The following is a 27780-nucleotide window of genomic DNA, read 5'->3' on the forward strand; positions in this document are numbered from 1 at the left end:
ATTGGCTGTGAGATCATGTGCTCTGTCTCCAGCCATCTGTCTTTAAGGCAGATGTGGCATCAGTACTACAGCATACTGATGGAAATTTTGATACACCTTACAATAGGGCTGATGTGAAATCACTGGAAGATCACTCACCCTTCACCCCGACAGATTTCAGGGTCCCACCCTAGCTTGCTTTTAAATACTGGGCACCACCAGAGTGACTCACTAGATCACTCGTGGGTGAGGCAGGAGCAGGATCCCAGTGACAGCTCTGCATGCCATCTGCCCATCCAGAAAGGGCAAGGCCACAAGGACATTCAGCAGGCTCTCCCAATGGCAAGGGTCTCCCACCAGCTGCCAAAGTGCACCTTTGGCGTACACCCATGCCTATTAACTCTGATGGTTATTGGATGCAGGCTCGGAGCAGGGAGCACGGTAGGGGAGCAAGCCCAGGCTTAAATAGCCTCTCATCACACCGCCCTGACTCCACCAAATTACCATTGCTTGCACGGCTGATTTGACAAAAAACACAAACTCACCTGAACCCAGGTCATTTGCATCTGCTAAGCTAAGCAAACTCAGTGCATTGAAGGGTGCTAAGCTCAGAGCTTGGGGAATCAGTGTCACCGCAATGACACCCCGGTGACACCCACCCTGCAGCGGAGAGTGGTTGTCAGCTGAGCTCTTGTGGCAGGCACCCAGGACTCTATCGGACTGACTACCACTCAGCCATCAAACACTGCCAGTTCCCAACTTATTCAAGTCTCTAAGTTCCCATGTATTGACTGAAGGTCTGTAACGAAAACTGGTGGATATTCTGCTAAAATCAGTAGTAGTGGTAATGTTCTGGAGTGCAGCACCTTCTTCTTAGGCTACACTTCAGATCATTAGGCTGGAAATAATTTAAAACTCCATGCACAGCGCCTATGATGATGCACATCAGGAAAATCAAATCATAGGAGAGACTCTTACTCAAATAATCCGGTAACTGCAAGGAAAGTATGTCTACAAATGTTTGGCAAGAGTTGTTACAAATCAATGCAGAGGACGTGTATGATAAAAACACTTGCTCTAAGCAAACGTGTGTTCTATTTATTGGCATCAATAAAAAGGGTTAATAAGTCAAAAAGGGTTTTCATAACACTTTACAACAGTTGCTTAAGCACTTATATACCAGCAGATGGAAAACACATTTATTAAACATTTGGTCTTTGAGTCATGCTGACGTTAATACCTCAAACAACATTAATTCAGGCAACAGCCTCTTGTAACGGCCTCATTCTCCAACTACCTGGTGCATAGTTACAACTTCACTTAGGAGTCAAAAAAACTGCTCAGATACAAACAAAATCTAACCAGGGGCCCACGGGCTCCTGGAGAGTAACTGTGCATGTACAAAATAACCTCAGGGGACACCAGGCTGCTGCAGGGGAACCAGCACTCCCAACACGGTTTGTACCTGCCACCAACCCATCTGTGGTTCTGCAGCCCCTGGCCCGCTCTCCAGAGCAGAGGTGGATGTCCAGGTCTGCTGGCGGTGACATCTCCCTGTCCCCGGGAGGCTGGAAGTGAAAGGAGTAAACTGGGAGCAGAGACACTCCATGCCTGGACACGGGCTATTACAGCAGCAGGTCCTTGCTTTACAGGTGCACAGAGACCAACGGTAAAAATGGTGGTGAGTTGCTAAGATGCCACTGCTTTAAGGACTGTGTAGGAATCTGGAGGAGGTGAAGCGTATAGCTGAGTTAAACGTGCAGGGAAATAGTTCAGATGAATCTGTGTAAGATGTAGCACTTCTGTAAGCAGCAGCATGTCAAAGTGGGATGGGAACTCCGGGAAACACAAATCCTTAAACAAGAGTGAGGGGGAAGGCACAGACAGCAGGGAGGAAGGGGAAGGGATCAGGGAAATCTCAGGCACCATGTACAGAAAAAAATCTGTATTTGCTTCACAGCCAAGTAAAGAAAGGGTTTGTGCAACAGCCCTGCTATACTGACCCCTGCAGCCCGTCCTACGAAGGAAAACTGGAAAAGCTTTTCTTCTGTTAAAACCCTTTTTTATGTCCCTGTTAAACAGATGACTGACAATCCTGCGATCTCTGGATACAGAGCACGAGGTGATTAGGGAAGTCAAAACCGATGTTTTCATTATGGTTAGAAAGAAATACAGTTTTTAATCCTTTATCTTTTCTAATCAGTCTCCTATGTTTGTTTTGCTGCTTCTGTGTTTTCTCCAGAATAAACGGAATTGGACTGGAATTTCACACCATTCAGTGCCTTTCAGAACATGCGTTTTGAAAACAAAGTTTCAGCTAATTAGGTATTAGTGAAAGGAATGGAAATCCAGCCAGAAGTATTTCCAAACTGCCTGGAGAATTTTAGGCTGGTATGCACTGTGGTTTTTGTAGCTGAGTGGAGGACCTTTCTACAGATGTCACTACAGAAATGCCTGCAGAGGCTCATTAAATAGATGATTTATGCATCAGTCCTAGCAAGCACAGGAGCTAACAATTACTGGAAGTTTCACCCAGCGGTTAATGAAGACACAATTTCGAGAAACCATCACCTTGGGTTTTTTTTCTTGTACTGTGCAACAAGAAATTAATTTTTATGATGCACCAAAACAAGTCTAGGCTCCCAAGAGCTCCCCACAGACGCAGGGTATTTCCCAGCTCCTGCTGCAGCTCTTTGGACGAGTGCATGACACGCTGTGGACTTCCACTGTGCTCCTCAACCCTGCTGAGCTCACCGGGCTGAGCAGTGAGTTCACATGCCACCAGGGCAGACTCAAAGCAGCAAACAGTTGCGACTATGCAGCACCCATCTGACAAAACAGAGCAATTTTTTTTTTTCTGCAAGCACCAATTTCTCTATCACTAGTGCTCGAGAGACTTCAGCTAGTTTCTGATCAGATGGCACAACTTCAGCAGAGCCTAGTCCAAATTCAGTACCAAGCCTCTGAACTAACTTCCAAAATATATAAAGATGAGCGAATAAGCTTGCAGCTCACAGAGATACAGTTCACTACAAGACCTCTGCCCAATGAAACCAGGAACAGAGTGGTAAAACTTTAAGTCAGCAGCAAACAAAACTATTGACAAACAGTACTGAAGTCTACCTCACAGCCTCTGTTATTTATTCACCACAATTAAAAGTTCACATCTTTACTGAGATACGCAAGAGGCACAGGAATGCGCATGATAGGTGGTTTCACGATAAAGACATCACTCGCTTTGTAGCTTATCTCTAATACACGCTCACTGAAAATATTTACAGCAAATGTACTTCCCATAAACATCCTCAAAAAAATAATCTCTATACAAATGCAAAATAGCTTTATCCTTTCCTGGAAACAAGTGCTAAATTCAAGCACTCCTCTACGGATTTTCACTGCAGCAGCAGTACTCCACACAGGCTTGTATACTGAAAAATTTACCGAAATGGCACATAGGCATAATCATTTAACAGTGCAAGTACTCACATTCTCGAGTTAACCAAAGCAAACCACTGCTCCTTAGTCACCTCGTACTTGAATGCAGCTCAACATGTGGTCAAACTTGCCAAAATATTCAAGTAACATAAACGCAGCTTAGTAGCCAGTAACAAGTCTTTCTAGTTCTTTTTCCTGCCGCTGATTGATTCAGAGGGTGCAGAAAACACCACCCCTGAAGTTTGTCTTTCCACTCTTAGAGCTCCACGCAATTAAGAAACTTCCTTCAATACCTCCAACGCCCAAATCTGCTCCTGCTCATCCAAAGGCATTCTCTCCCAGGCAGCGCGGCAGGATAACAAATCACAGCTATTAGCAGCCCAATACTCTGTCCATTATGAACTGCCGAGGATTTGGAGACACGGGCGTACATAGCTGCATGTTAGAACGCCAGCCTGAAGGGTTTGCAAAGCCAACAAGTCCTGACAGTCTCTGCAAAATGTTGTCCAATTTAGTTTTGAATTAAATACTTGCAAATCATTACAGCGTCTTTCTACGAATAAGGGAGCAAACAGCTTCTACCCAGCAAGAAGCGCTGTTTGCACAGCAATCTTGAAACTAAAACTTCCATCTTGCATCAACACATCCCCAGTAAAAGCATTTAGCTTCTTTTACGTGTCAACTTATCAACTTTTTCAATAGACAATTCTGCCGCAGAGAGGGCGGAAAATTAGTAAACCAATCAGTAACAGTCCATGCACAATTTTTCTTTCCATGTAAGCAGAGGAAATTGTTCTGCATGACTTAAAAGTGTGTTACTAAAAAAAAATCAAGGTATGTGGGGGATTTAGGCAGTAAACAGCAACAGTTAAGTCACACAGCAGAGGTTTTGAAGTTCACCTTCTCAAAAAGATTACAAGAAGTTACAAAAGGATATAGTTTCTTTCTTGGAGAATATGCTTTTAACTGTATAAAAATGGGAGGGGGAGAAAATATCCTTTTTCAGCAGTCTCAGAATTTAACAACATTGGTAAATTTAGTCTTAAATCATCAACAGATTAAAGTGACTCCAACGTTTTCATGTAACTACCACTCGCCCTTAAAAAAAAGACTTCTCCTTTTGCATAAATTGCAGATAATGACACTCCATATTTCTAATTTCCTGCATGCACAAAATGCTTTAATCCCTTGCACTAATTAGAACAATTCTACGGTGAGCACAGCGAGTAATTCACCATCTGTTTCCATACCAGTACATACTTTCAAAGGACGTTGGTGCTAAAATCCATCACATAAGCCAATTCTCAATATGTGTGTGTTGTGATCTAGCGAGCAGCGTTTGAACACAAGTGCATGAGCCTTAGGGGGAAAAAAAAAGCTGAAATTTCTATTTTCATGCATAACAAAAAATATATTTAATGATCCTTCCCAGGATATTCAAAGTGCTCCCAGCCACCCCAGCTTTCATTGATAAATCCATTTCCCATCATACCTACATTAAGAGGTCTCAAAAGAGCACACACAAGCTCCCGCCACGCACCTGAAATTTTCCATATAATCCCACTGTAGCAGCCTCAGCTGCAGTGGGCTAAAGCTACATTCATGGAGTGATCAGGAGAACAGGAAAATATTGACACAGCCACGGGGGAGGAACGCTGCTGCCGTGCTGTTATCAATCGTTCTGCAATCTCTGTCCGCTCCTGACCCGCCAGTCCTCCACAGCAACCTTTGAACATGTCAAGCTATCTATTTCAAAGAGTATCATCCAACCGAAACAGACATCTTGGGAGCTTCATAAATTAAAATAACGAAAAAGTGAAATGAACTGAACAACTCCTCTTAATGTTGCTTGAGAAATGCTTTTCCGTTTTGCTGAGAAGCAAGAAATAAAAACTAGCCTGACCCACGAGGGTGACCAGGAAGGGCTGGGGATTTGATGTGTAAGAGCTGGTTAATCTCAAAAGTTAATTACAGACACAGGATAACAACCACATGACTTTTTGCAGCAAACCCCTAGGCCTCTCAGAGTCTGGTGTAAGCCAGCGCAGGTCCAGGAAAGCAGACAGCGCTGCATGCTGAACAACCAAATGCCAGCCCTTACATCTTTGCAAACAACTTTCCACACTTTAAATATTTAAAAGATTATCAGGGATGGTGCTGGGGCAACAGGCAGGCTCTGATCTACCAGGAAATTAGTTTTCATCATTTAGTTTCAGCTGCTGCTACTTCCCTTTTCTGCTACTTTCACAATTTAAGAAAAAAGTTTTTAGAAAATAAATTAATACTCCAAAGGGGGAAAAGTGTTCCCATTTAGTTACCTGCAGTGCTGCTGTTAGTATTTGCTGTGTAGGCCATGTTTGCTCAGTGACACATCCAGAGCTAGGCTGTTAGCTGTCATGCAAATGCCATGCATCAAGTCCAACCAGACATGCAACCTGGAACAGACAAGAAAAAGGCAGTTAAAAACGTACAGTTTTAAGAAGTTAGGTACAGTAAGCAGTAGGCATTTCTGAGTGTTTATGGTCTCACCTTCAGTGCCAACTTCACCATAGCAGTAAATATATTCCTTTTAATCAGCGCCCTGGCTCTCGCAAATCTCACCGCCGTCCTGGTGCCTGAAGTCAAACTGCTGCGCCCTGACAGCCTCCGAGGAGGACCGCTGCTCTGGATCTGCCCTCAGTGAGGATGTAACCAGCAGAATTTGCAATTGGCCTCGGTCGTTTTGGTCTATCCTGAGCTTTTTTGCTGTACCACAGCAGCTTCCTCACATTGCTGGCACCCATGTAAGTTTTAGACTACCCAAAGGTTTACATAGGCAGGGTTAGGAGATTTTTAGGTGAAGGGCGCCTGCGGAAGAGCCATACCAGCGAGCAGGGACCAGTTGCAATTTCTGGGCTCTGGTGAGCCCCAGGGTGGCGAGGACAGCAGGACCCCACTGCAGATGCAGCCAAAGCAAGCACCTGCATCCCCACCGCCAGGCAAACCCATCCGCCGAGGCTGCTGCAGGGAAGCCTGCGGGGCGGGGGGACCGGAGCTGGCACGGACCCTGGGCTGAGACGGCACGACCGACTGCCAGGCCTGTCCCCTGCAGGTCCCAGCCGTGACAGCCTTCCTGGCTGTGAGGTTTTGTTTGAGCCTGCATGTGGCAGATTCAACCGAGGAGCAGTGCTTGCCTGAAGCTCAGGCTGCGGGTACAGAAAACGGGCGCTGTCGCCCTGGGCGGGAGGCTGCCGGGCAGGAGACAAGTGAAAGGCACCAGCAAAACCAGCAGCAGTTTTGTGGCTGGTTGGCTGCTGGCTGGCTCTGCGAAGCCAGCCTTGCTTGGTCTGCAGCGGGGCTCCTGCTCCTCCTTCCCTGCTCACCATGGGGGGTGAGCCCACAACCCTCACCCTCAGAGCAATAGATCTGGCTCATCGGGGGCTGCAGAGATGCCTCCCCTTGGCTCTGCTTCAAGTTTTCTACAATCCAAACAGCATTTCATTTCGTTGACTCAGATAGGTGGAGCTTAGGTGCACGCAGAACACCCTGCTTTGCCGATCCCAGTCTGACTGAGCCTGACAGCTCCTCAACAAACCAGTCACATTTTTCCAATTACATTTGATTTGGCTCCAACAGTAAGTGCGTGAAAGTATTTAAAAGCTAAGCAGATTAGCAAAGGAAAAGAAAATCCAGAAATGAATTAGTGCAAGCACCACGTGAATCTGAGTCAAAGGTATACGAACTTATAGAGAAGCTGGCTGTCTCTTCAACTGACAGAGCTCTGTCACGCAGGCTAATACAGCTCAGCTTTCCCCTTCAAGCAACAGAAGCATAAATCACTTCATTTCTAGTACAATCCTGGCATCAGTTTTCCAAGAATGCAGAAAGACCTCCATTGCAACTCCTCCTCCCCAAGCTCTGCTGTATACTCTTCAATTTATGATCTCTTGTTCAACGGTGGGCAGGACATGAAGCTGTCATAAAGACTGTACAAGCAAAAGGCTACAAACAACAAAATCAAGCAGGCATCCAACACAGACCGTGACGCAGAGAGGCCCATCACAAGATTCCAGGCATAACAATAATTATCAGATTTCTGAAACAATGAAGCGTGGTGAAAAAAAAAATAGAAAAGCATGTCACTGGCTGAGTTTGCAGCCAAGACCAAAGTCTGAAATCTGTTGGGCTTTTAGGAAAATATTAACTACTTCCTTTCAAAGGAAGAAATTTTAAAGCATCACTCCCATCTCTGCCACTGCCATGAGGCTATAAAGTTATGCTTTAAGTTCAAGAAAGGCAATTTTTACTGAGTCATAACAAATGTTTACTGAAAAATTATAATCTGTCTCCATGTTAAGCTTCTCATGACAGCCACTGTCTCAGGGCAGGCTGCACCTAGCTGGACATCAGAAGCTACCAGCGGTGCACCCAAGGATAAACAGGGCTGAGTTAATTCACCAGTTTCTAATTTGCTCAGCACAGCTCTGTGCTCCTCACCAGCACTGTAACAGGTGTGCTTCCCTGCTTTCACGATGTATGTTTATTGTACACTGCTGCAGCAGAAGTCCTGCACCACTGTAAACCTAACCAACGAAGCACGGTAAAGTACACACACTGTCTAACACAGCTCTTGCTTTATCAGGGAAATCTTCTGCCAGTCTGCAGCTTCCTATCCCACCAGAAGCAAAGAAAGCTCAAGGGAGGTTGCTCAGGAAACTTGAAACAAGATCTGCATCCATCTGGACAAAGTCCTCCAGGGTCCCGTCTCAGCATTTCTGCAGGGCTGGATGTTACCCATTTGCCCAAGCTTGCCCGGCTCACACCACCACCTACAGCGCTACTAACACTTGTGCAAGGGCAGGTGTTGAGAGCACGCACCTAGGGATGGCCCTGTGGGGACCCACCTCTTCTAGGTGCAGCGCAGTCCTAAATGAGAGCAGGTCAGCCACAAAAGTGAGCCCCAACGTAAAACACGTGCTGTGGTGTGCCTCGAAACTCTTCATAAGCTTAAAAGTAAAATCTGTTAAGCTTCATCCCATCTGTTTAAAAAACACTAGTGACCATCATGGGCACACATGAGGAGAGCTTCCTAATACCGAGAAGCGAATGCAATTGAGATAAGAATTGACGTAAACTAATAAAGACACTGCTGAAAGCCAAAACAGGGCCTCAGGACCACATTTTGTTGTGGCTTAAAGAGATGTAATTGACCAGGTACAAACTCCCTTCTGGGTATGCTTCTATGGGTTTCAAAGCTGTGCAGGCCTAAGTACCTCCATCAAGAAACAAAGTCACCTTTAGTTAAAACGATGCTTCTGAGTTTAAAGGAGGATTAATACAATGATTTAGGATGCAACTTCACTCCAACAGACAGGAGAAAAGAAAAAAAAAAGATAAAAACATAGGGTCTAATAATTTGCTACCTAAAATAAGTGGAAGAATTGGTTCCTTTCCTTTTTTTTAGATGAAATGTAACTGCAGCTGACAACCTGCCTATTAAACAGCCGTTAAAAGTACGGAAAATCTGATGTAGCTCAGCAGACTCATGGAGGAAGGGAATTCATACTGCTTTGAGCCACAACAATACATTGGCAACTGAATTTCTGAAATTGCACGGACATGGACCATTTTTAGAAAGTTATCACATGTGATTCCCCAGCAACATGCACCCCCATAGCTGCACTTTAACAGAAGCCTCTCGTGTGGGCAAGGCGCAGGACGACTCCGGAGGGCAGCCAGAATACACAGAGGAGGAAAATTTAGCCTGCTCTACAGCAAAGCATGTTTTCCAGTACAGATATCTTACAAAAGAAAATCAGTAGAGAAGATTATATATTCCATTCCCAACTCTTTAACTTTCTGCCCATGTGTTTTTACATGCTCATTCCATGCCTTCCTGTGAGTACTGTGATTTACAGACCCTAGGGCAAATGCAAAACAAGCAGAGACTAGCTATACGAAGTGTTATTGCTCAACGAAGCAGTTGTTTAAAGTGTTTTGAATTAGATATTCAAACTCTCTTCTGCCCTGAGGTTCAATAGCAGAAACCTTAAATACATATGATCCTCAGTTTCTACAAACTATCACGACACCCTCGCTTTTACAGGTTTTTCCAGAATGGTGATTCTTCAGGCAGCACAGAAAGCCTATGTCCTAATCATGTCCTAGTCACAAGTGACAAGGACCTTGCTCCTCCTTTGTGCTGCATCTTGTCAGGTTACCTACGCCAATGCCAGAGAGAATCTGCATGAGAATCTCAGTAGATGTACATCAGTTCTGGCATCCACACAGCAGAGCTGTAGACTGCAGGGGCACAGACCTTGCAGAAAATCCAGGCTCCCACTTTACTCTGATGCTTGAAAGAGAGGCTTAAGACAGAAAACAGTTGAGGTTTGACATGAGTGGTTGTAGAATGGCACGCTGGACACACAGTAATTAGAAGAGAAATGTAACTCCGCTTTTAATCCAGAAAAGCAATGATGAAAGTCCTCCTGTCCAGGGGCTGCCAGCCACATGTGGGAAACGGTGATGCACACACATTTGTTTGTGGTATTCAAGCAGGCAGGCCTTGGCTACCCAGGCAACGGGGCTTTAGGCTAAGTAGATATGCATTTAACTTTTCTTTTTTCTTCACTATACGCACAGACTGTCACATCAACCACTCAACTCCAGATCTGCAGATGTCCTGAAACACTCACAGAGTGAGTGTGGCTGCGACACTAAGATGCTGTTGCTTAAGATCTGGACTAAAAGTGGGAGCACTGTGGGGCAGAGCTGCGCAGGAGTTAAAGGTACTGGCTCACAGTTGTTCAGATGGATGCAGCCAAAGGGTGGTCCCAGGAAGAAAACCACCTCTGCAATCCTGTCCAGCAAGTACAAAGCAGTGATTAAGCAGGCCTGGGATAGAGGGGTTTGACAGAGCAAGTTGACCCATGAGATGTGACACTCGAGGAAGAACTGGTACTGCTCCATTCCTGTTACACATCAGTGCAGCAGGACTTTTGCCTAACACTTCCCTCTCACATGTGGGTCGTCCCGGCAGTAGAACCTGCCCAGTTTCATTCTGCAAGATACTGATAACATTCTCAAACAAGAGCCAAGATACATGCAAAACCCATCTAAACACATGGATGGTAATTTCTCTAGCTGCAAGAAGAAATTGGCACTGAAAATTCCTCCTCCTGCTCAGCCAGAGGGGCAAGCACTTTCCAAACTTGTGTGGCTCCACAGGAAACAGGAATGTCTGCAGCCTAATTCGTATCCTCAACCAAATGTGCCAGGTGCAATTTAAATGAAGCAAGGGCTGAAGCCAGCAACAGCAAAAGAGAAAGTATGTGGGGAGTTGCTCTGTGGTTGGTATCTACCCTGGGAGAATGACTGTACCTCACTGATACTTTCTTTTCAATATTACCCCTACTGTGATTGTGGTGTTCTTATCCATATGTTTATCAGAGCAGATGGCCAATAAACTGAGAAGCAGTTTGTACGGGAGAAATATCTTTTTTTGCTGTTTTTTATAATTAAAGTTAAAAACTGAGTAAGAATGCAGACATATGAGGATTTTCTTCAGGTCAGACACAGAGCAGTCAACTTCGAGATAAGGGTGAACTGAGAACGATTTTAAGATCCACTTAATAATTTAATCGTGTAACAAGTCACTCATTCACATACTTTCTAGAGCAAATGTCTTTTTAATGTTGCAGCCAAATCACAAGTAAAACTACGCAAGTTCAGTTGCTGCTTAAGTCTCTAACTGAACAAAATAAATCACTAGCACAGGCTGTTTGCCTAGGCCACCTAAAATGCAAAAGTAAAAATTCTCTGGGATCAGCGTTTACTGCAGCCTCTCTCAGGCAGCAGTCTGTTGTGATTCAGCCTCCTCCATCAACGGAGATGATCCAGAGACAATTCTTACTATATGCAATACGACAGGCAATTTAGTTTGGACTATATTTAAGCAGGCAACTGAAAAAAAGCCACCTCTCACCATGGTATGTTTTTTTCTGCAGGATCTGCAGTACGATGGGAGCAAAAGAAGCCTTGTAAATTCTTTCAACAGGCAAGCTAATTAACAAAATATGGCTACGGTCAGCATGAATTTACCTGCCTGCCTTCCCTCACTCCCTCCACTTATGGCATTGGCCTGTAAAAGGTCTCTCTTTACAGCACAGCTCCAGGCAAAAGCTGAGCTAAGCTCTGCTAAGAAGAGAGTGATGGCTCAGAAATTCTAGGACCTGAGTCAGCAAGCTGAAGAAAAGAACAGTCAGAGTGCTCCCAGCCAGGGCACGTGCTCCCCTTCTGCCACAAAACCAAAGAAAATCAGATCTGACTGAGCTTTTGAACCACAAACTCCCAACTACTGCAACGCCAGGCTCTAATTCTCAAGTTGTGTTGGAATTAGCCATTAGTCGCTTTCAGGGGGATATCCTAAACTGTCTTCCCTGTGTCTTAAGCAGACTTGAATTAGCGGTCTGCCTGCCTTGTTATTTCTACAAGCAGAGAATGAATGTACAACTTTCAGTAACATAAGGGTCTGAGGAGTTTTCTTCTGCATACTTCAAAATGGTCACCTCCTCATCTCCTGATATGAGCTTCTACAAAGCTTCTACTTTACTATCCCAAGCCACCTACCTACTGCACAGGAGCTGGGCTTTACCAGGCAGCTTGTGGTACAGAAAATGCCTCAGAAAATGGACATATATGAAAATCCTTCAAAGGCAGTATTGCCTCGTCACATTTGTTAGTGATGACAGCCTGCTCTACCACCAGCTGTTGGGTTTTAGTTTCCCTTCATAGGCATTTATCCGAACTGGGTCCAGAGGATCTAGAAAAGTAGTCAGCTGTTCTACAGAAGCCACTCACTGACTTGCTGGTACCAAGCAACAGGGGAAGGATTTCAAAATGCTACCCAGCAGACACAAACATAACAAGCACCCTGCAGAGCCGGACAAATGGTCCATCTAGACTGATCTTGTTTTCAATAGCGGCAACCAGAGCTACTGTTAAAGGAAAGTACACGTGCCTGATGATGAGTCCACGCTTCTGCGCTCTCCCAGCACCAACAATGATTGGACTGGGAATATCTAAAGGTATATCCTTACTGTGTCATCGTAACATCCACATAAGTCGGCTGTGAATTTGACTAGTCCCTCTCTGACCCTGCTGATGCCCCAGGCTGTCAATACCTACTGCATGCTTTCTTCTTGTTTTAAACTGATGTCCTACAAATTTTACTGACTGCCATCAAATTCTTGCATTGCAGGGCTTGGTGAACATCAGTGCAGGTTCAACTTATCCACACCCTTCATGATTTCATAAACCTCAGTCGTCCCCCCAGCTCATATGGCAACTCCACGCCCAGACCATTTTACTTGCCCTGTTTCTACCCTTTCATGTATAATCACCAAGCAGAAGACCCCCATCATGAACAGTGTCTTACTAAAAAATTGTCTGCAAGAGCAATGTTACAAAATGGGGTACAGTACATTCAATACTTTTCCTAGGGTAACCAAGCTTGGCTCTACCAATCAGCTAATACATGGGAAGGAGAACCTCAGTTTTAGTAATTTTTGCCAAGTCAGTGAAGAGTTAAAACCAACCAGGACTTACCTGCAGCACAAGCAGCTTTCCCTAGTATAGGCCAGAGGTTGGACACAGCCCTCCCAAGATTCCAAACACACATCAGGTCAGCCTAATGGACTTTAGGTAACCATACCTGCTCTCCGAGATCCAGTAGTCAACCAGGAGTGGCAGTTCTCACTATTTTCTCACTATCAGGATCAGCGTTCACTGCTTAAAGGAAGTCTTTGTATGGATTCTGTACATCACAGGTGGCATGCTTTTGTCCCTCCTGATAAAAAGCACAGCCCGGCTATATAGAACTGGGCTAAAATCTTCTTGCTTTGTCCAGGCTGTTGACTTGGTGGCCCACGTCTAATGTGCAAGAGCATGATCTTCACTGACGTGCTGTGAGCCTGCACACGGACTGGTATGTTCAGATGACACCCATCACACAGTGCTGCAAGGCCCCCCACACCCTGCAAACACCTTCGGACCACCCATCTCTTCTGGAAATCATTCATGACAACATCATTGTCATCATGTTACATTATAGAAGGAAAAAAAAACCACAAAACCTTCAGAAGTCTGCACCGTGTTGTAACTCAGAAACCAGTTTCGGTTTGTATTACAGGAAAAAAAAAATCAACCAAGAAACACAATCCTGGGTACTAAAAACACAACTTTTTCTTTACTTGAAATTCCTAATGGGTGAAGCAGAAGACACTCCCTTTGATTTATGCCAGTGAATAATGAGTCACATGAAAGTACATTAATTTGGCCCAGTATGAGATTGCTATGGGTTGTAATGGTTGCTGTGACAGGGAGCCCAAAGGATGCAGCTGGGCTATCCACATTTTTCTTGTGGAGAAGTGGGAGGGCTGACACTTCTGTGGCTTGAAGTAGTTCAGTCTGATCATTCTTCAAGAGGGAAATGAAACAACATGTGTTCTGAGCAGCATTTTCATCTGCTGTGACAAAGACCTGAATCCAGCACCAATAACAAATGATTTTAGGTTTGAGATGCTATACATAGTCAGAGCAACCATAAATCTGCTATGACAAAAGGCTGGTGCACATTGCCACCATGGTGCTGTGGGACAGTTGGTAAGTTCAAAGACTTTCATCTTGCAGCATTTGTCCATGTAGCCATTCTACGGTGGTCCCAGCTGAAGGTGCATCTTTATGTTAGACAGCTCCAGCACCAGATAAGCTTTGTCCCCATCTAGCCCTAAATGCTGCTACCTGCCCCAAATAAGACCAAAATCTTGGTAGCTCTTTTGCTTTTTTTCCTACTAATAATGGTACTGTGGACTTCAGTATCAACTAGTCCTTACCATACAGGAACAGAGAAATTATAGGCTTTTTCCAAAGTAAAAATGGAAAACTCTAGGGGCAGTGAGACAATATTGCAAGGGCCAGCCTCTCCATTTTCCTCTATCACGGGTTACAACAGAGGACTGTAAAGTCCTATTCTCCATGCGACTCTACAGCCCACACTGACAACATCCACCACTACTAAGTGGTAGACTGCATCTACAACCCAAATATTAACACGGGCCCATTTCTCTTTCAGTTGCTGTGGCCCTTTGGAAACCCAGGGGGACCCCACCTCCCGCAACTTTTCCATTGTGCTGAGACCATAAACACACAGCTTCAGCTTGGCCAGAGAACACACCTGAGACATCCTCCAGGCTCCTTTCCCCTCCCACTCCATCACACAGCATCCCTCAGGAACGGAGACCACGCATGCACAATTTTTCTTGCCTCCTCCCCCGGCCACAGACCATCTCTCTGAGGCTTCCTGCATTCATCCCAGGAGTGAGCAGGTTTCTCTGGTGCCTCCTCCAAAGCCACTGATTCCACACCATAGCCTGCAGACTGCAAGCCTGCACACTCTGGCAGGAGGTACATGGAATTTCACAGTAGCAAAAACCTGCCAGCCACCCCACCACAAAATTGCCCCATGTTACTGAGCGCACAAAGAGTCACCAAACCCAGCTAACATCTTGACCTGGAGCTGGCATGAACCAACTTGAGACCATCTGGCAGCACCAGCAGTGAAGTGCTGTGGAGCCAGGCTAGCTGGGTATCTCCAAACTCTTCCTGCTGAACAGCTCATGGGGAAAGACTCGTCAGCTCTCTGCAAGTGTCATATGGCCTCTGCCTTGCACGCAGCCAAAAATGTCTTGCTGCATGTGGCCACCTGCAAAGAACTTACCCACCCAAAGGAGGGAACCACAAGTTGGGGCAACACACTTGTCCCTCACAGGAGGTGTTCCTCTCTGCTGGCTAGTCAAACCAGCATTAAAACAACCTGTTCCCAACGCTCAGGGACTTTGTCATTTAATCTGAGTAATTCAAGCGAGCAGAGAGTTCACATAGCCTGTCCTCCTCCTTCCCGGTGAGAGGGTGAGCTAACACTTGTATTAATTATTCAAAGCATCTTCTCGTGCTCACAACCCTCTTCTTTTCCAAACGGCCGCGCAGTGGCACGTTCTTGAGGGTGCAAATTCTACAAATTCCACAAATTCTGATCTGAAGCCCTGCAACTGCTTGCTGGCACAAGGCACACACAGCTCTGCCACAGGGTGCTGGGAAGGAGAGGTGCTCACAAGCAATCGGGCGCCCGGCTTTTGGGCCGTGTGTCGTACCACTGCCACACGCATCCTTCAAATTGTCTATCATCAGCCAAAACTACAGCTCGGGCACTGACATGAGCAGACAAGCTCTACAAACAAGGGGACATCTATATCTCACAGCACACGTCAAGCTAGAATCAAATTTGTAATTCCTCAAATGATGTATGGATCTGAAAGTCACCTTCCTATAACCCTGAGACAGGGGATCAAGCCCAGCACAAGCTGCAAAAACTGTACCTTTCCATGGAGACCCATAAATACTTCACCTTTAAAATCTTTTTGGTTGATTTGCTATTGGATAGCAGCGCGTTTATAAAGAAATAGTAAAATAAGGTGTATCTTTATCAGTCACCACACAGGCACACAGACAGATGTCAGTGCACCTATCGCTAGTAACCGAATTATGGGAAAAAAGCAATACAAGAACTTAAGCTCATGAAGAGCAACACAGCAGGGCTGTCAACGAAACCATATGTCTTCAATGTGATTCATGTGTTTCTTAACAGAAGGCCACTCCTAGGCAGGAAACTATGTGGCATGTATAAAACTAAAATTAAATCAGATCTTCTTAGTAACAAAAGAATGGCTTTCGTATTCACTTGCATTATCTGGAGAGCAAGGTAAGCTGCTGCACAATTGTCAGTGCCCTCCTCAAACCATACCACCAAGGCCCTGGCACAGGGGCACGTTCTTTGCTGAGAGTATTCTCATCCACATCCCGCCACCCCAGGAAGCTAAGCCATATTTCGAGCTCTCCCCAGCCCCAGTGATAAACACACAGCCACACTGAAAGAACAAATACAGAGCTAAAAGTAGATTGCCTTCTTGGAAGAACTGCAAGCCAGAAAATACACAACTTATTTATTATACCTGTCCCCTTTTTCCCTCGCTCCATGCACGATCAAGAACAGAGCAGCTGAATTTGAACAAGGTCTGTCCCAGTCAGATAAGAAGGAAAAGTTTTAAGACTGAGGTTCTGGATTTCTGGATCAGAGCAGAACTTAAAGGTTCCTGCTGCAGCCAGTGTAATTTCCCCAGAAAGCCAAAAAATACCCCTTTTTAGCAATACAGATACTACTTTAGTTGTTCTAAACCTTGAAAAACGTTTTACAGGAGAAGGGTGTTACAGCTGAAGTTCTCTCCCTGCCTTTTTTCTTAGATATGCTGAAGCTCTTTCCCCACTACCTTACTCGTTTGGAGGAACTACTGATTTTTGCTATTTCTGCCACCAAACATCCATGCACCTTAGCCAGGACTAACCACCCCTGATTTTCACTTGCTCTCATTCCTCAGTGCAACAGGTCAAGTGCCAAAAAGCAAACAATGGGAACTGTTACACTGCTATATATTTTTTACTGACAGGAAAGAGAAGAGACAGCCAAAAATGTTACAAGGCAGCACGGCATGTTAGGATCAAAGACCTTTGCAAATACTTTTCCTCCTCCTATTTTTAATTTCTTAATTTTTAAAGCTATGTAATAACCATATGAGGAAATACTAACTTTTACCCTTTGCTCCTCTCCACTGTACTGGAATGACTTTTTTTTTCCTCCTCTTCACAACAAAACAGTAAAAGCGAGCACAGAGGTTACAACTTAACTTCTGTTCACACATTTATTGCTAAATATTAATCCACGTTTTGCCCTCTGTTTCTGACAATGTACATCCAGTAGCAAAACACCACCAAGAAAATGAACAAAAAGAAGGCAGCATGCTGATGTTAGCCTGCAGTGAAGTTTCAAAAGCAGAAAAGGCGTAAGCTAGGCAAAAGTTTCCTTAAGCAAACATTTCATTTTCCATTCCCTATGTCAAAATGTCATTACGTATCCTATATATACCTACTTACTCATAGGGCATATCCCATGTCATGCCATTAAGCAACTAGACTGCACAGCATTTAGAAGTATTCTATATTTACCTACTCAAAAAAGCGGTTCCACTTTCGGGGAGGAAGGCTGTCACCAAGATGGAAGCTCTCTGCAATCGTTTAAGCTGGGGAAACATCTTGTTGAGAAAAACATGACCTGATTTTCAAAGACTACAGAAGTACAGAGCACAAAAACTGCTACAGTTTACCTCTACCAGTACAGAATCACCAGTATGAAATACTAGCTTGTAAACAGGATAACGACTTCTCCAACACAGTAAAAGCGTATCTGCTTCACCAGAAAAATGTAAAGAGAAGGGAGAGGAAATATCAAGCAAAGAATGCTAAGACAACATCTGTAGAAGAGAAACCTTAAGAACTGAAATGCTGAATTACTATTTTAAAGCTCTGATTTAACAAGTAGACTATATTTATGTATGTAACTGAATATTACAACTCAAGTGCTTATTTTTGCTATGTATTAATTATTGTACAGCACATGTAGAACTGGAAAAAGGAATACAAAAAAGATGAAAGCTATCCTCAGTTATTTGACGACATGAACAGATTTCAGTATGCTTCTTACCTGCTGCCATCACACTGAACACAGACTGCTACAAAAATAGGACATTACCAAGAATGAGAAAAGGCTAGCTGGGTCACACATGAAAATAAAGTTCTTAAAGGGTGAAAGCCAGCATTAGTTCCCTTCTAAGTATATAGTAAAATTCATCATATGATAGCTTAGGCACATGAGCCTTTAAGAACACATAAGACAAGCACTATTTTCATCGGCAACTGTCAATTAAGGCATGCCCTTTAAGGGACAATTTTAAGAAAGTAAATGGCACTTTAACAACAAAACTCCTAGGGAAACTTCCTCACATTGTCTCCACTTCCATCAAAATTAGGAAAGCGGATGGTAAAGAGGGACAGATCTAAACTGCTGGTCAAGCCTTACTGGGCACCATCCATCTTGCAAACTGATGGGCCATGTCACACCACAGTCAAAACAAATTTCTTAGCAGTGGTGTTAACAGCAACATTTCTTGTCCAATAATTAATGAGATTTTGTCTCAAGTAGGAGGTGGCCTTCCACACAAGAGCTACAAAGATGCATCAGTATTTCCAAGGTGCCTACCACCATCATCTCCCCATGAGCCCAGTGACACCCACAAACGCACGGCTCTTCATGGCGTTTACCTCTCTGTGCTGAGAGCTCGAGGCAGCTGGCCTTGCTGCAGCACAGGCACATAAACCCTGACTCCCTGTATATGGTGACCTACAGTTGCTCTGGTGGTGCTCACTCAGGCTGGTGTATTTTGGAGTTGGGCAGTTTTAGCTCATATCAAAATAAGCACAGCTGTGCATGTGAACGCCACAACATCACCTCCCTTCCTGAAGCATTCTGCATGCTGCTGCTATGCCCCAAAAAGCTACAGACACAAACCTTCCCAAAAGTGCCAATTAGTAAGTATGTGGGAAGGTGAAACCTGAAGAGGCACAACATTTGGCAGAAGCAGCTTCTTGCTGGGAAAGCAAAAACATTAGAGGTTATTAAAAAAAAAAAAAGCACCTTTAAGAAATTCCAATTTGTTTTATTGACTTGCAGCAATGAACAGTGGCAGAAGGAATGCGACTGTTGAGAACATTCGGTTCTCAGCAGCACACGTTGCTGAGGCAAGGTGGGACGGAACAGCAGAAATTGCTTCCAATGCTCTCTAGACCTGTGAAGACACCTGCCAGCCCCTCCCAGAAGCTGCGAGATTAGTACTCATTTACTTTGCTGCAATAATAAAATAGCACTCAAAAGCAACAATGAAGATAACACACTCTAAAAAAATATCTCTAGGAATCACAGCTACTCTATGCATATGCATATTATCTGTAAATATGAATTTCATCTTATTAAAAAGTGTTGATAAATACTGCAAGTTAGTGTTGACTCATGATGGAAAGAGACAACTACTGTCTAAATATGTAATTAATTTCTCCCTGTGAGCAACTTTCAAGGCCTTTGTTACAGTAAAAATAAATACTGAAGAGAGAGTTTCGTAGTTCATTAGAAATTATACGTTAATCAGTTCACCTGTTTCCGAAGGAAGGACAAATAAAGTCAGAGACAAGAAGCAGCACAAAGATATTTGGACACTCCTTCAGAAACATTATTAGTTTCATCCACTCATCCTGCAGAGGGAAATACTGTAGAAAAACACGTTCCACGAGCCACTGTGCTCGTGTGTTATCCCTCACTATGAGGATGACAGATGCTCGAGCTCTTTTCTCTGCAGCACGGAGAAGCACTGGTCTTACCAGTATGAACTGCTGCACAGCTGAGCACTGAGCAGAGCTCATCTTAACAAAATCCAGTCTACTGAACACCATTCTCTCTCCAAAAATGGGACAGACTCACTCGCCACAACGCACTTGCAATTCTGTGTGGTAACACTACATGGTAGCTGTACCGCTTGTCTATGTATAAACGAACTTCAAAAAACCTGACCACAGCGAAAAATAGCATCTCAGAGTAAGATTTCAGAGTAATACCAAAACAGAGTATTTCAGAACAAAACAAGATAGTTTCCACAAGAACAAACTTTATGCCTCATGCACCCAATAGTGATCACATTTTCTACTAAAATTAGCTTTTTTTCCTTTTCTAAGCAAACTTTCTGAAGTCCAGAAAGTGACCTCATTAAAAAGCTTATAACATCATCCTCTTCAGTGTCCAAACACTGATTAATGGGAGTAAAAATATACTTTTAACATTCAAACCACAACACTTACAACCTGTTTGCGGGACACTATGAAGCAATTAAATTGTTTTTTTCAGCTTCTGTTGTCAAGGCAGGTGGCTTCTGATCACCATCAGGTGGAACCTACACAGTTTATTCCCAAATTTGACAAAATCTATCAGTGGGCATAGCAATGCATACCTCGACAGAGCAGCCACTAAAGGGAGTGGAGGGGGAACAGACATCAGACTTCTCATTATCCCTCAGGGCCAACTGTGTTTTGCACCAGCTCGTAGTTAGAGCATGGGTGGAAATTTGCATTAGTTAGAAGTAGGAGGAATAAATAACAGGAATAAAAGATAACCAAATCTTTCAATGAATGTGTTTTAATTATTTCCTCCCAATTCTCTCACACCAGCTTCTAATCCTAGATGAGATTATTGATAAATTTTATTGATTTATTGTCTTTGCTCTTTATGTCCTAATTAGTCCTATTCTTGACCTTACCAGATCTGCTGATTAAATGAAGGTTATTTATGTGTATTATGAAATCAAAGTGTATCATGCTGACTTGTGGAAGACTTGTGCTAGTTTTAGCAAAATTTCCTCAGAAAATTTCTAAGTCTCTATACGGATGTGATCAGGAAAACACGTCTGCTCTTGGCAAGACTGCTGCTCCTGCCCCTATACCACAGGTGCTGCAATAGACTGCCTAATATTCCCAACCAATGCAATTCAAAGTAAAACAGGATAGGGAGATGTGTTGCAAGCCAAGCGGCATGCCATTTTTGCCAGGAACATTTTCTGCTTGAATATGGAAACTTCTCAGCTAACGAGGGGCAGAATTAAAGGAATTATGAGGATCCCGTTTGCTTTTCAAAAGGCAGGAATCCACCAGAGCAGCTGCATCCTGTACAGAACGTGATCTTAGCAAAGTTAGGCTAGTGACTTACTAGATGTGCATGCTACGCCTTTACACTCCTAAAAGCCTCTAATTTTGACCCAAATACCTGCAAAAACTAGTAAGCCGCCCCCAGCCTTGGTTGGGGGCAGTTTCACAGGACACAGTAAAGGCACTTTGCAAGTGGACATCACCACGACCAGCCCCACTTCCAGCCTTCCCAGCTGGAAGTGCAGCTGCCTTCCATGCAGCAAACCTACTTTGCACTAACTTGTCTTCATCCCGCAAGACTGTAAGATCCCACAGCAGGCCCATGCAGGGAGTGAAAAGAGCAGCAAAAAAACCCACAGGGAGACACTGCTAATTTGGTAATTGAGTGTAATTCAGTTCCCCAGCCGGCCTGCAGTGCTGGGACCTGCTGAAGGCAGCGTGCAGGGTGCTGCTCGCTCCCCATATTCCCCCAAAGCAGAGCCTGGGCTGTCCCATCCTGCCCTCCAGCGCAGCCATTTCTTTTAGCTTAGGCCACCGGGTACCAGGAGCTGATAAACTAAATGCTAACAGGAAGCACCAAGGTATTATTCCCACTTATTTCACACAATGTCCTGGCGAATATTAACAATAGGTACGTACAGGATGCGCAAACACCCAAAGTTCCCAGGCATTATTGGCAAAAATGCGCAAGCAGTGACCATGCCAACTCATAGGCGGCCGTCTAAGGAAATACACAGCAGAGTCGAGCCCAGGTTCAGAGCAGTCGCTGTGCACACACCCCGCTGAGACCAGAGCTCCCACATAACAGCGTGGGTGACCTCACATGGGTCTGTTTCTCCGCGTGTAACACACTCTGAAAATGCTTTAACTGCCCAAAAATTCAGTGGTGGATCCAACTCCAGTAAGTGAGGCCAAAGCTTTCAGACAATATTTCTCTCAACCGGAGCAGAGAAGTCCTTCGAGTTGTAAACCCTAACTTTGCTACTCACTTCCGAAGCTTGGTCAGCCCCTCTGGGCAAAACACTGACAGCGATGACCAACCCATTCAGCTGCAGATGCCTCTGATATTTTGCAAGGTGTGACCATTTTCCACTAAGCAGTCTGAGTATCAATACTTGCAAAAATAATTGGGGATATACACACATACACGTATATAAATATTTATTCTCTAATCGGCCTGGAAAATAGGAGTTTTTCAGCACAGTTTCAACTATTGAGGACAAAACTGGCTAGGGCAGTGTAAAAACTGGCAGTGATATGAATCGTACTGCAAAATGGTGAACAATCAACAGATAGGTAAGAGGACCACAAATCTCATTTCCCAGCATTGTGGCTACTCCTTCAGGAAACGCTGTGCTGCTCTCTGATCAAACTAATTCAACCAGTATAGAATTGAGACAATTTCCTAAAAATCCGTGCTGAGAGTACTGGGCAGAGTTTTCTTCGGAATAACCCTATCTTTTCCCACAGAGGCTTCACTTCTGCAGGAGACATCATATCAGCAAGACACAGCTGCACAAATGAAGCTTCCTTTAGCCCCTGGTCAAAGCGCCGGCGTTCAACAATTGTTCCTGTCAACAAATTCCTCCTCTCTTACTCACAGAAACATACTTCACGTCGAGCACACTCAGCCCGGTGGTTATGGCATAACGTAAACCAGTTATTACCCAATTTTCTGTAACTCTTATATTATAGCATGTATGTATTTCCATTTATCTTCGGTAGACCACAACCTTTTCGTTGGCACCGTTAGCTCTCTTTAAGGTCATCTGTCACTCTAAATTGGGAGGAGGGGCTGAGGTTTCTGTTTGTTTGTTTAGTACCGCAGTGTGAAACAAATAGCCACGATTCTTAATAAGCACCCCTATGGAGCCAGTTTTCCAGAAACAGTCCCCTATAATGGTTATGGTGCAAATAATGTACTGGTGGAGGAGAGCATGAAAAACAGAGCAGAAAGGGTTGGGTGTTTGTTTTTTTTTAATTTAACAAATGGGAGGAGAAAATGTAAAACATACTAGTTTTGTTACCCTTTTCCAATACAAGACAGGCAGTGAAAACAGAAGGCTAGTATGAGGTGAAAACTGAAGCAGCCTTTCTCCACATTTTTCTTTTTTAAACTTGGACATGCTGTGCAGTTTAGGGACAAACTCAACTGCATTTTCTTTACCCAGAATATCTTTCCTGACTTCTTCTATAAAAACCTGTCATTGCTTATTCACTTCAGAAGGACAGCTGGACACTTACATAAATGTACGCTAATCTGACCGCACAATATATTGCGGCCCTAACCTCCTTATCTATCTCAAAACAAGATGGTAAGGTTAGAGATTGTTTTATTCCATATTTAATTAAGCAAAATTCGAGCCTTTTAAAACAGGTAACACAGTCTCTTCTCGTGATGACAGCTGAATGAATTGCACCTTTGACTAAGCCACAACATCAACTGGTTTAACAGTTTAGCAAAGAGACATTTTGTAAGCGGTTGGAAGCCCGATTTTATTAGTAGCATGAAGGACAGCAACTTTCAGCATGGCTGTGAATTGTGGCAGAGGCACATTTAAAGGGGGGAAAACTACAGCAGGGGCGTGAGAAACCAGTCAGGTACCAGCAGTACAACGTACCGGTACCAGCTCTCTGCCCAGCAGCCTGCAGAATTGCCAGAAAACGAAGGCTGAGGCTGCAATCACAAGCTGTCCTGAGATGTTACATGCTCCTTCAGCGAGAGCCTAATCTTTGTCTATGCTTTCAGTTATCTCCTACTTATAACAAGAGGGCCTTTTTCTAACCACAAAGATTCCCTAGAGCAGCAAGATAAGGGTTTCACAGTCAAGTGGTAATTGTTTTACACAGTCCTCTAGCTTTGCTACTTGGTCAAAGCAGAGCAGTTCCATAAGAAGTTCCTTGGTAAAGTCTGTGCTCATGATTTGCCTGCCATGTCTTCCCACAGGTATACTTGAAATCACTGCCTACAAGGGCAGAGCTGTAACAAGAGCATCAGCATTTTGTAAATTTTCATTCAAGGCGCTGAAATCCAGTCCACTGCACAGCAGTCCCCCTTTCAATCACTTAGAAAATACAAGTAAATGTCATCCAATTTGCTCTCTTCACTTGAAAGAAATGTAATTTTTATCTGCATTTGAGTATCTGATCCAGCCTATATCACACTGCAACTTCTGCCTGATTAAGGAAATAAATATTAAGTGACTTCATAAAAAATAGGCAAATAGCAATGGGCAATACAGAAATAACTACTCATTCCAATAGCAAACATTTGTGGATAAACTGTCAATTGTATTCAAATTAATGAATAATCCAATGAATAATCCAGCAGATATCTGAACAAGCCAAGCAAAGAATACAGATCCTGCAAAGAGGGAAATTAAGCTTGTTTAATTAGACATTCTGACCATTTTATTTCTATTTAATTGGCCTTAGGGATTAAAACATTTTTGCATTAAATACATTGCCCAGGTTGAGAACTTCAATTAGGTAATTTTATTTTTCCCAAACCTGCTCACTTGCTTCTCAGTATTGTTTCAAAAACAAGGTGCATTTTTATTTGAAAGCTCTTGTTATTTAGACACACATAATATTAAATGCATTAATTAGCTTTTGCTTATTAGATGTCATGTTTGATAGGCTGCAAGCCAAGGTTTATTTCTTCTGCTGACAGTCTGCAGAAGCTCAGAGCCTGGTCCAACCTGAGCTTGAATGCTTCTTGAGAATTTCATAATTCTTTCTCCTACCAACTTAATTAACTTGACCTTGAAACCTTATTGATAATCGGCCTCAAATCACTGATTTTAATTTCTTCTGTTACGTATGAGAGCTAAAGAACATAACACAAAATACCTGTTGAAAATACACTTTTGCATATCCAAGACAAGTAAGTTTTCCACAGAGGTGCCTGCATGGTACTTTCTCTACTCAAGCTACCTCTTGTGCATAATTAGAAACTATTTCTTACACTTGATAGCAACTTTTTTTCCTAACTCAAAATAAAAATGCTAGTGGATTTGTCACTGATTATCTTAGGTTCCTTTCCAGGAGCACCCTTTCTCTCTCCCAGTACCCATGCCTTGCTAAGGAGAAAATGCAAGAGCACAAACTCCACTATCTCACAGACAGACACGCTTTGGCACAAATGGCTCAGAACATGGACCTTCCCTTCTTTCAGTGTCTAACCGGTTCATGACCATCTACTCTGAAAGGAGCTTCAGATACCACGTCTCAATTCAGGTCTGCCCTTCAGTTTCTTTCAATGTAAAGCAGCACTGCTGAATTTCAATAAAAGATCGCCAGCATTCAATGGGATTTTACTCTCATGTTGACACTCCAGTACAGGACAAGCATCTTGTCATTTAACTAAGTTCATCAACTGTGCTTAATATTTTTATATATAGAAGGATGCCATATTTTTCTTAACTATGGCTTAATTTTGATAGTTCCTTCAACATATCTGCAGCTGATAGACCTATTTATCCACTGCTAGCGCCTGGCCAGGAATGCATAATCATAACCAATAATTTTAGCATACTTCTCAATATGTAGCAATTGTCCTTTTTCCTTCAGCAGAATCCTCCTCAGGGGTTACGTATGCAGGATGGCAGCAATGCATCTTTAAAAGTGAGCAGATGAACACTCAGCCCTGCAGGACTTCAGATCTTCTGAGATGGAAGAAGAGGAAATGAATAGAAAAATGCAGTAATTTGCAACCCTGAGAATTGGTACCTACTACCAAAGCTTTCAGACCTGAACACCCATTCCACCTCAACATGGATGTGTGGTGGACAAGCACTGAAAGGTGCTTTTGTCATCACTACAGAGAGTTTATCCTGAACACCGTTCACCATCATTCTTACGATTTTTGTAAATAAAACAAGTTTTCCATAGAACTAGCCACACTGCCATCTAGTGCAAAGAGTTGCTTTTCAGAACAAGGAAAGATGAAACTGCTAGGTTTAAAGGAGAAGGTTCTCAGTGTGTTTCTCCCATATACAGCAGCAAAAGGAGTTAAGAATTGCAAAACTCTCCTCTCCTTTCTTTTCAGTGGCCACCAGAGGTATCTTCTACTACTGTAACTGCAGACCACAATACCCAAAGATGCAAGATAAAGATTGGGAAGAAAAACTTGTTCACAGACAGAAATGAGAGTGTATTACTAAATCAGGTATTGGGAACAATGTCCTTTTTAATAAGCACATAAATTATACAGAAACCAGGGTGTGTCTGGGAACCTAATGAAATGCATACAGCGAGTGTCAGCCCATGGGGAAAACACGCAGCCTCACCCCAAGAGGGTGGCAGATGTTACGACAAAATTATTATTTGCGTGTTACACTAATCATTACGCTACATCTGAAGCCAAAGCACCACTGGCTGTGGTTGCTGTCAGAAGTAAACTGCACAGGACGAGGGCTGCAGCTGCTACACAGAAAAACTCAACGTTGGGGCTTGGCCACGGCCGCTTCCCATGGTGGTTTGTAAGCCACCACCACCAAGGGGACAGAGAGACAGGAATGAGAGGCCAAGGCAGCGAGCAGGACCTTGGGCTGGGTTTCTGCTCCAGCTACCTGCCAAGGAGGAGACAGAGCCGTGGGGATGCGGCACTGGTCACTTGCCCCCCTGTACCCTGCCAGTGGGGTCATCATGTGATGCTGGGGGAGCCACGCCAGCTATGGGGCCTTCTTCTGGTCAGCAGGATGAGTAAGGAAGGAAGCCATATTGCCAACTGGGTATGGAGTCTGGCTGTTTAAAGCATCACCGTCTAGTACCCCAGGAAAGTGCCTCTTTTTAGTATGGGCTGTTTCCTAACTAAGAGATTTTCATGTCTCTAACACTTAGCACACCACTTACCTGGGTAAGTGTGGAGGTCTGCCTCACTCCAGAGGAAGGGGGGATGCAGCTCCTCCCAAGACCAGGAGTCAAAACTTCCAGTAAACACTGTAACTTACCCAGTGCAGGAGTCTGCCTGCTTCCCCCACCAATGCATAAAGGGAAAATAGTGAAACCCATCTCTTTGATTAACTGCCCCAGTTACATGATGTTAACATGCCTTGAGGTTTGCATTTCGCTTCGGATAGAGTGATGCCTCTGCAGGACCCCTGAACGTGTCCAGTTTTTAGCATTTTGAGTTTTTCTAGCTGACAAGCAGGAATGTTTGTGCACCAAGGGTAACGCCCTCCTGCAGCACGGCATCTGAAAGATACCTGTAACTGAAAAAAAAAGTCTTTAAATCATCAGCTTGCTCACTGTGATTTTTATTGTTTGTTATGCCCTGGATTAGTCACTGAAAATTATACCAGAAGATCTAGTGCCCAAATAAGCCTGCCTACCCACAGCTCTCAAGCAAGACATTCACACAGTTACTTTGCTCAGTGCCCCTGTGAGAGGAACCAGAGTGGTTTTCCTGCTAGGAACAGAAGGCTCTCCTTAGAGCCAGTCCTGTGCACGAGTTTCCTTTCCACCTTGGGGCTGCAGACCTCCAGAGCAGCGACCCAGTGCTGCTCGCTCTCTCAACGGCATCCCAGGAGAGAACGGAAAGTTTTTTAGCTTGTTATAAAGACACAAGGCCCACCAACTTACAAAAAACCCAAAACATACAGGTGTGGAGTCTAAAGCTTTTTAAAAGAACAAATACTCTGCTACTGGCAGTCTGAAGGAGACTCCGCATTTTGATCAATTGCTACAGGT

At 43.9% G+C, this 27780-nt stretch overlaps 1 protein-coding gene across 4 annotated transcripts in view; it reads right to left on the bottom strand.

The window, feature by feature from the left end:
* KANK1 (KN motif and ankyrin repeat domains 1) overlaps window positions 1–27780 on the bottom strand; it is a 135946-nt gene that overhangs the window by 47099 nt on the left and 61067 nt on the right. For 2 of the 4 annotated variants that reach the window (XM_075410808.1, XM_075410806.1), the window contains exon 3: window positions 5733–5849. In XM_075410808.1, coding sequence (XP_075266923.1) covers window positions 5733–5769 — 37 coding nt within the window. In that variant the 5' untranslated portion in view covers window positions 5770–5849. Of the gene's footprint in view, window positions 1–4906; window positions 4925–5732; window positions 5850–5943; window positions 5996–27780 lie in introns of those variants that run through there. The other 2 variants (XM_075410807.1, XM_075410812.1) reach the window with 2 other exon arrangements.

Source organism: Opisthocomus hoazin, chromosome Z, assembly GCF_030867145.1.
Source record: "Opisthocomus hoazin isolate bOpiHoa1 chromosome Z, bOpiHoa1.hap1, whole genome shotgun sequence".
Lineage (NCBI taxonomy): Eukaryota > Metazoa > Chordata > Aves > Opisthocomiformes > Opisthocomidae > Opisthocomus > Opisthocomus hoazin.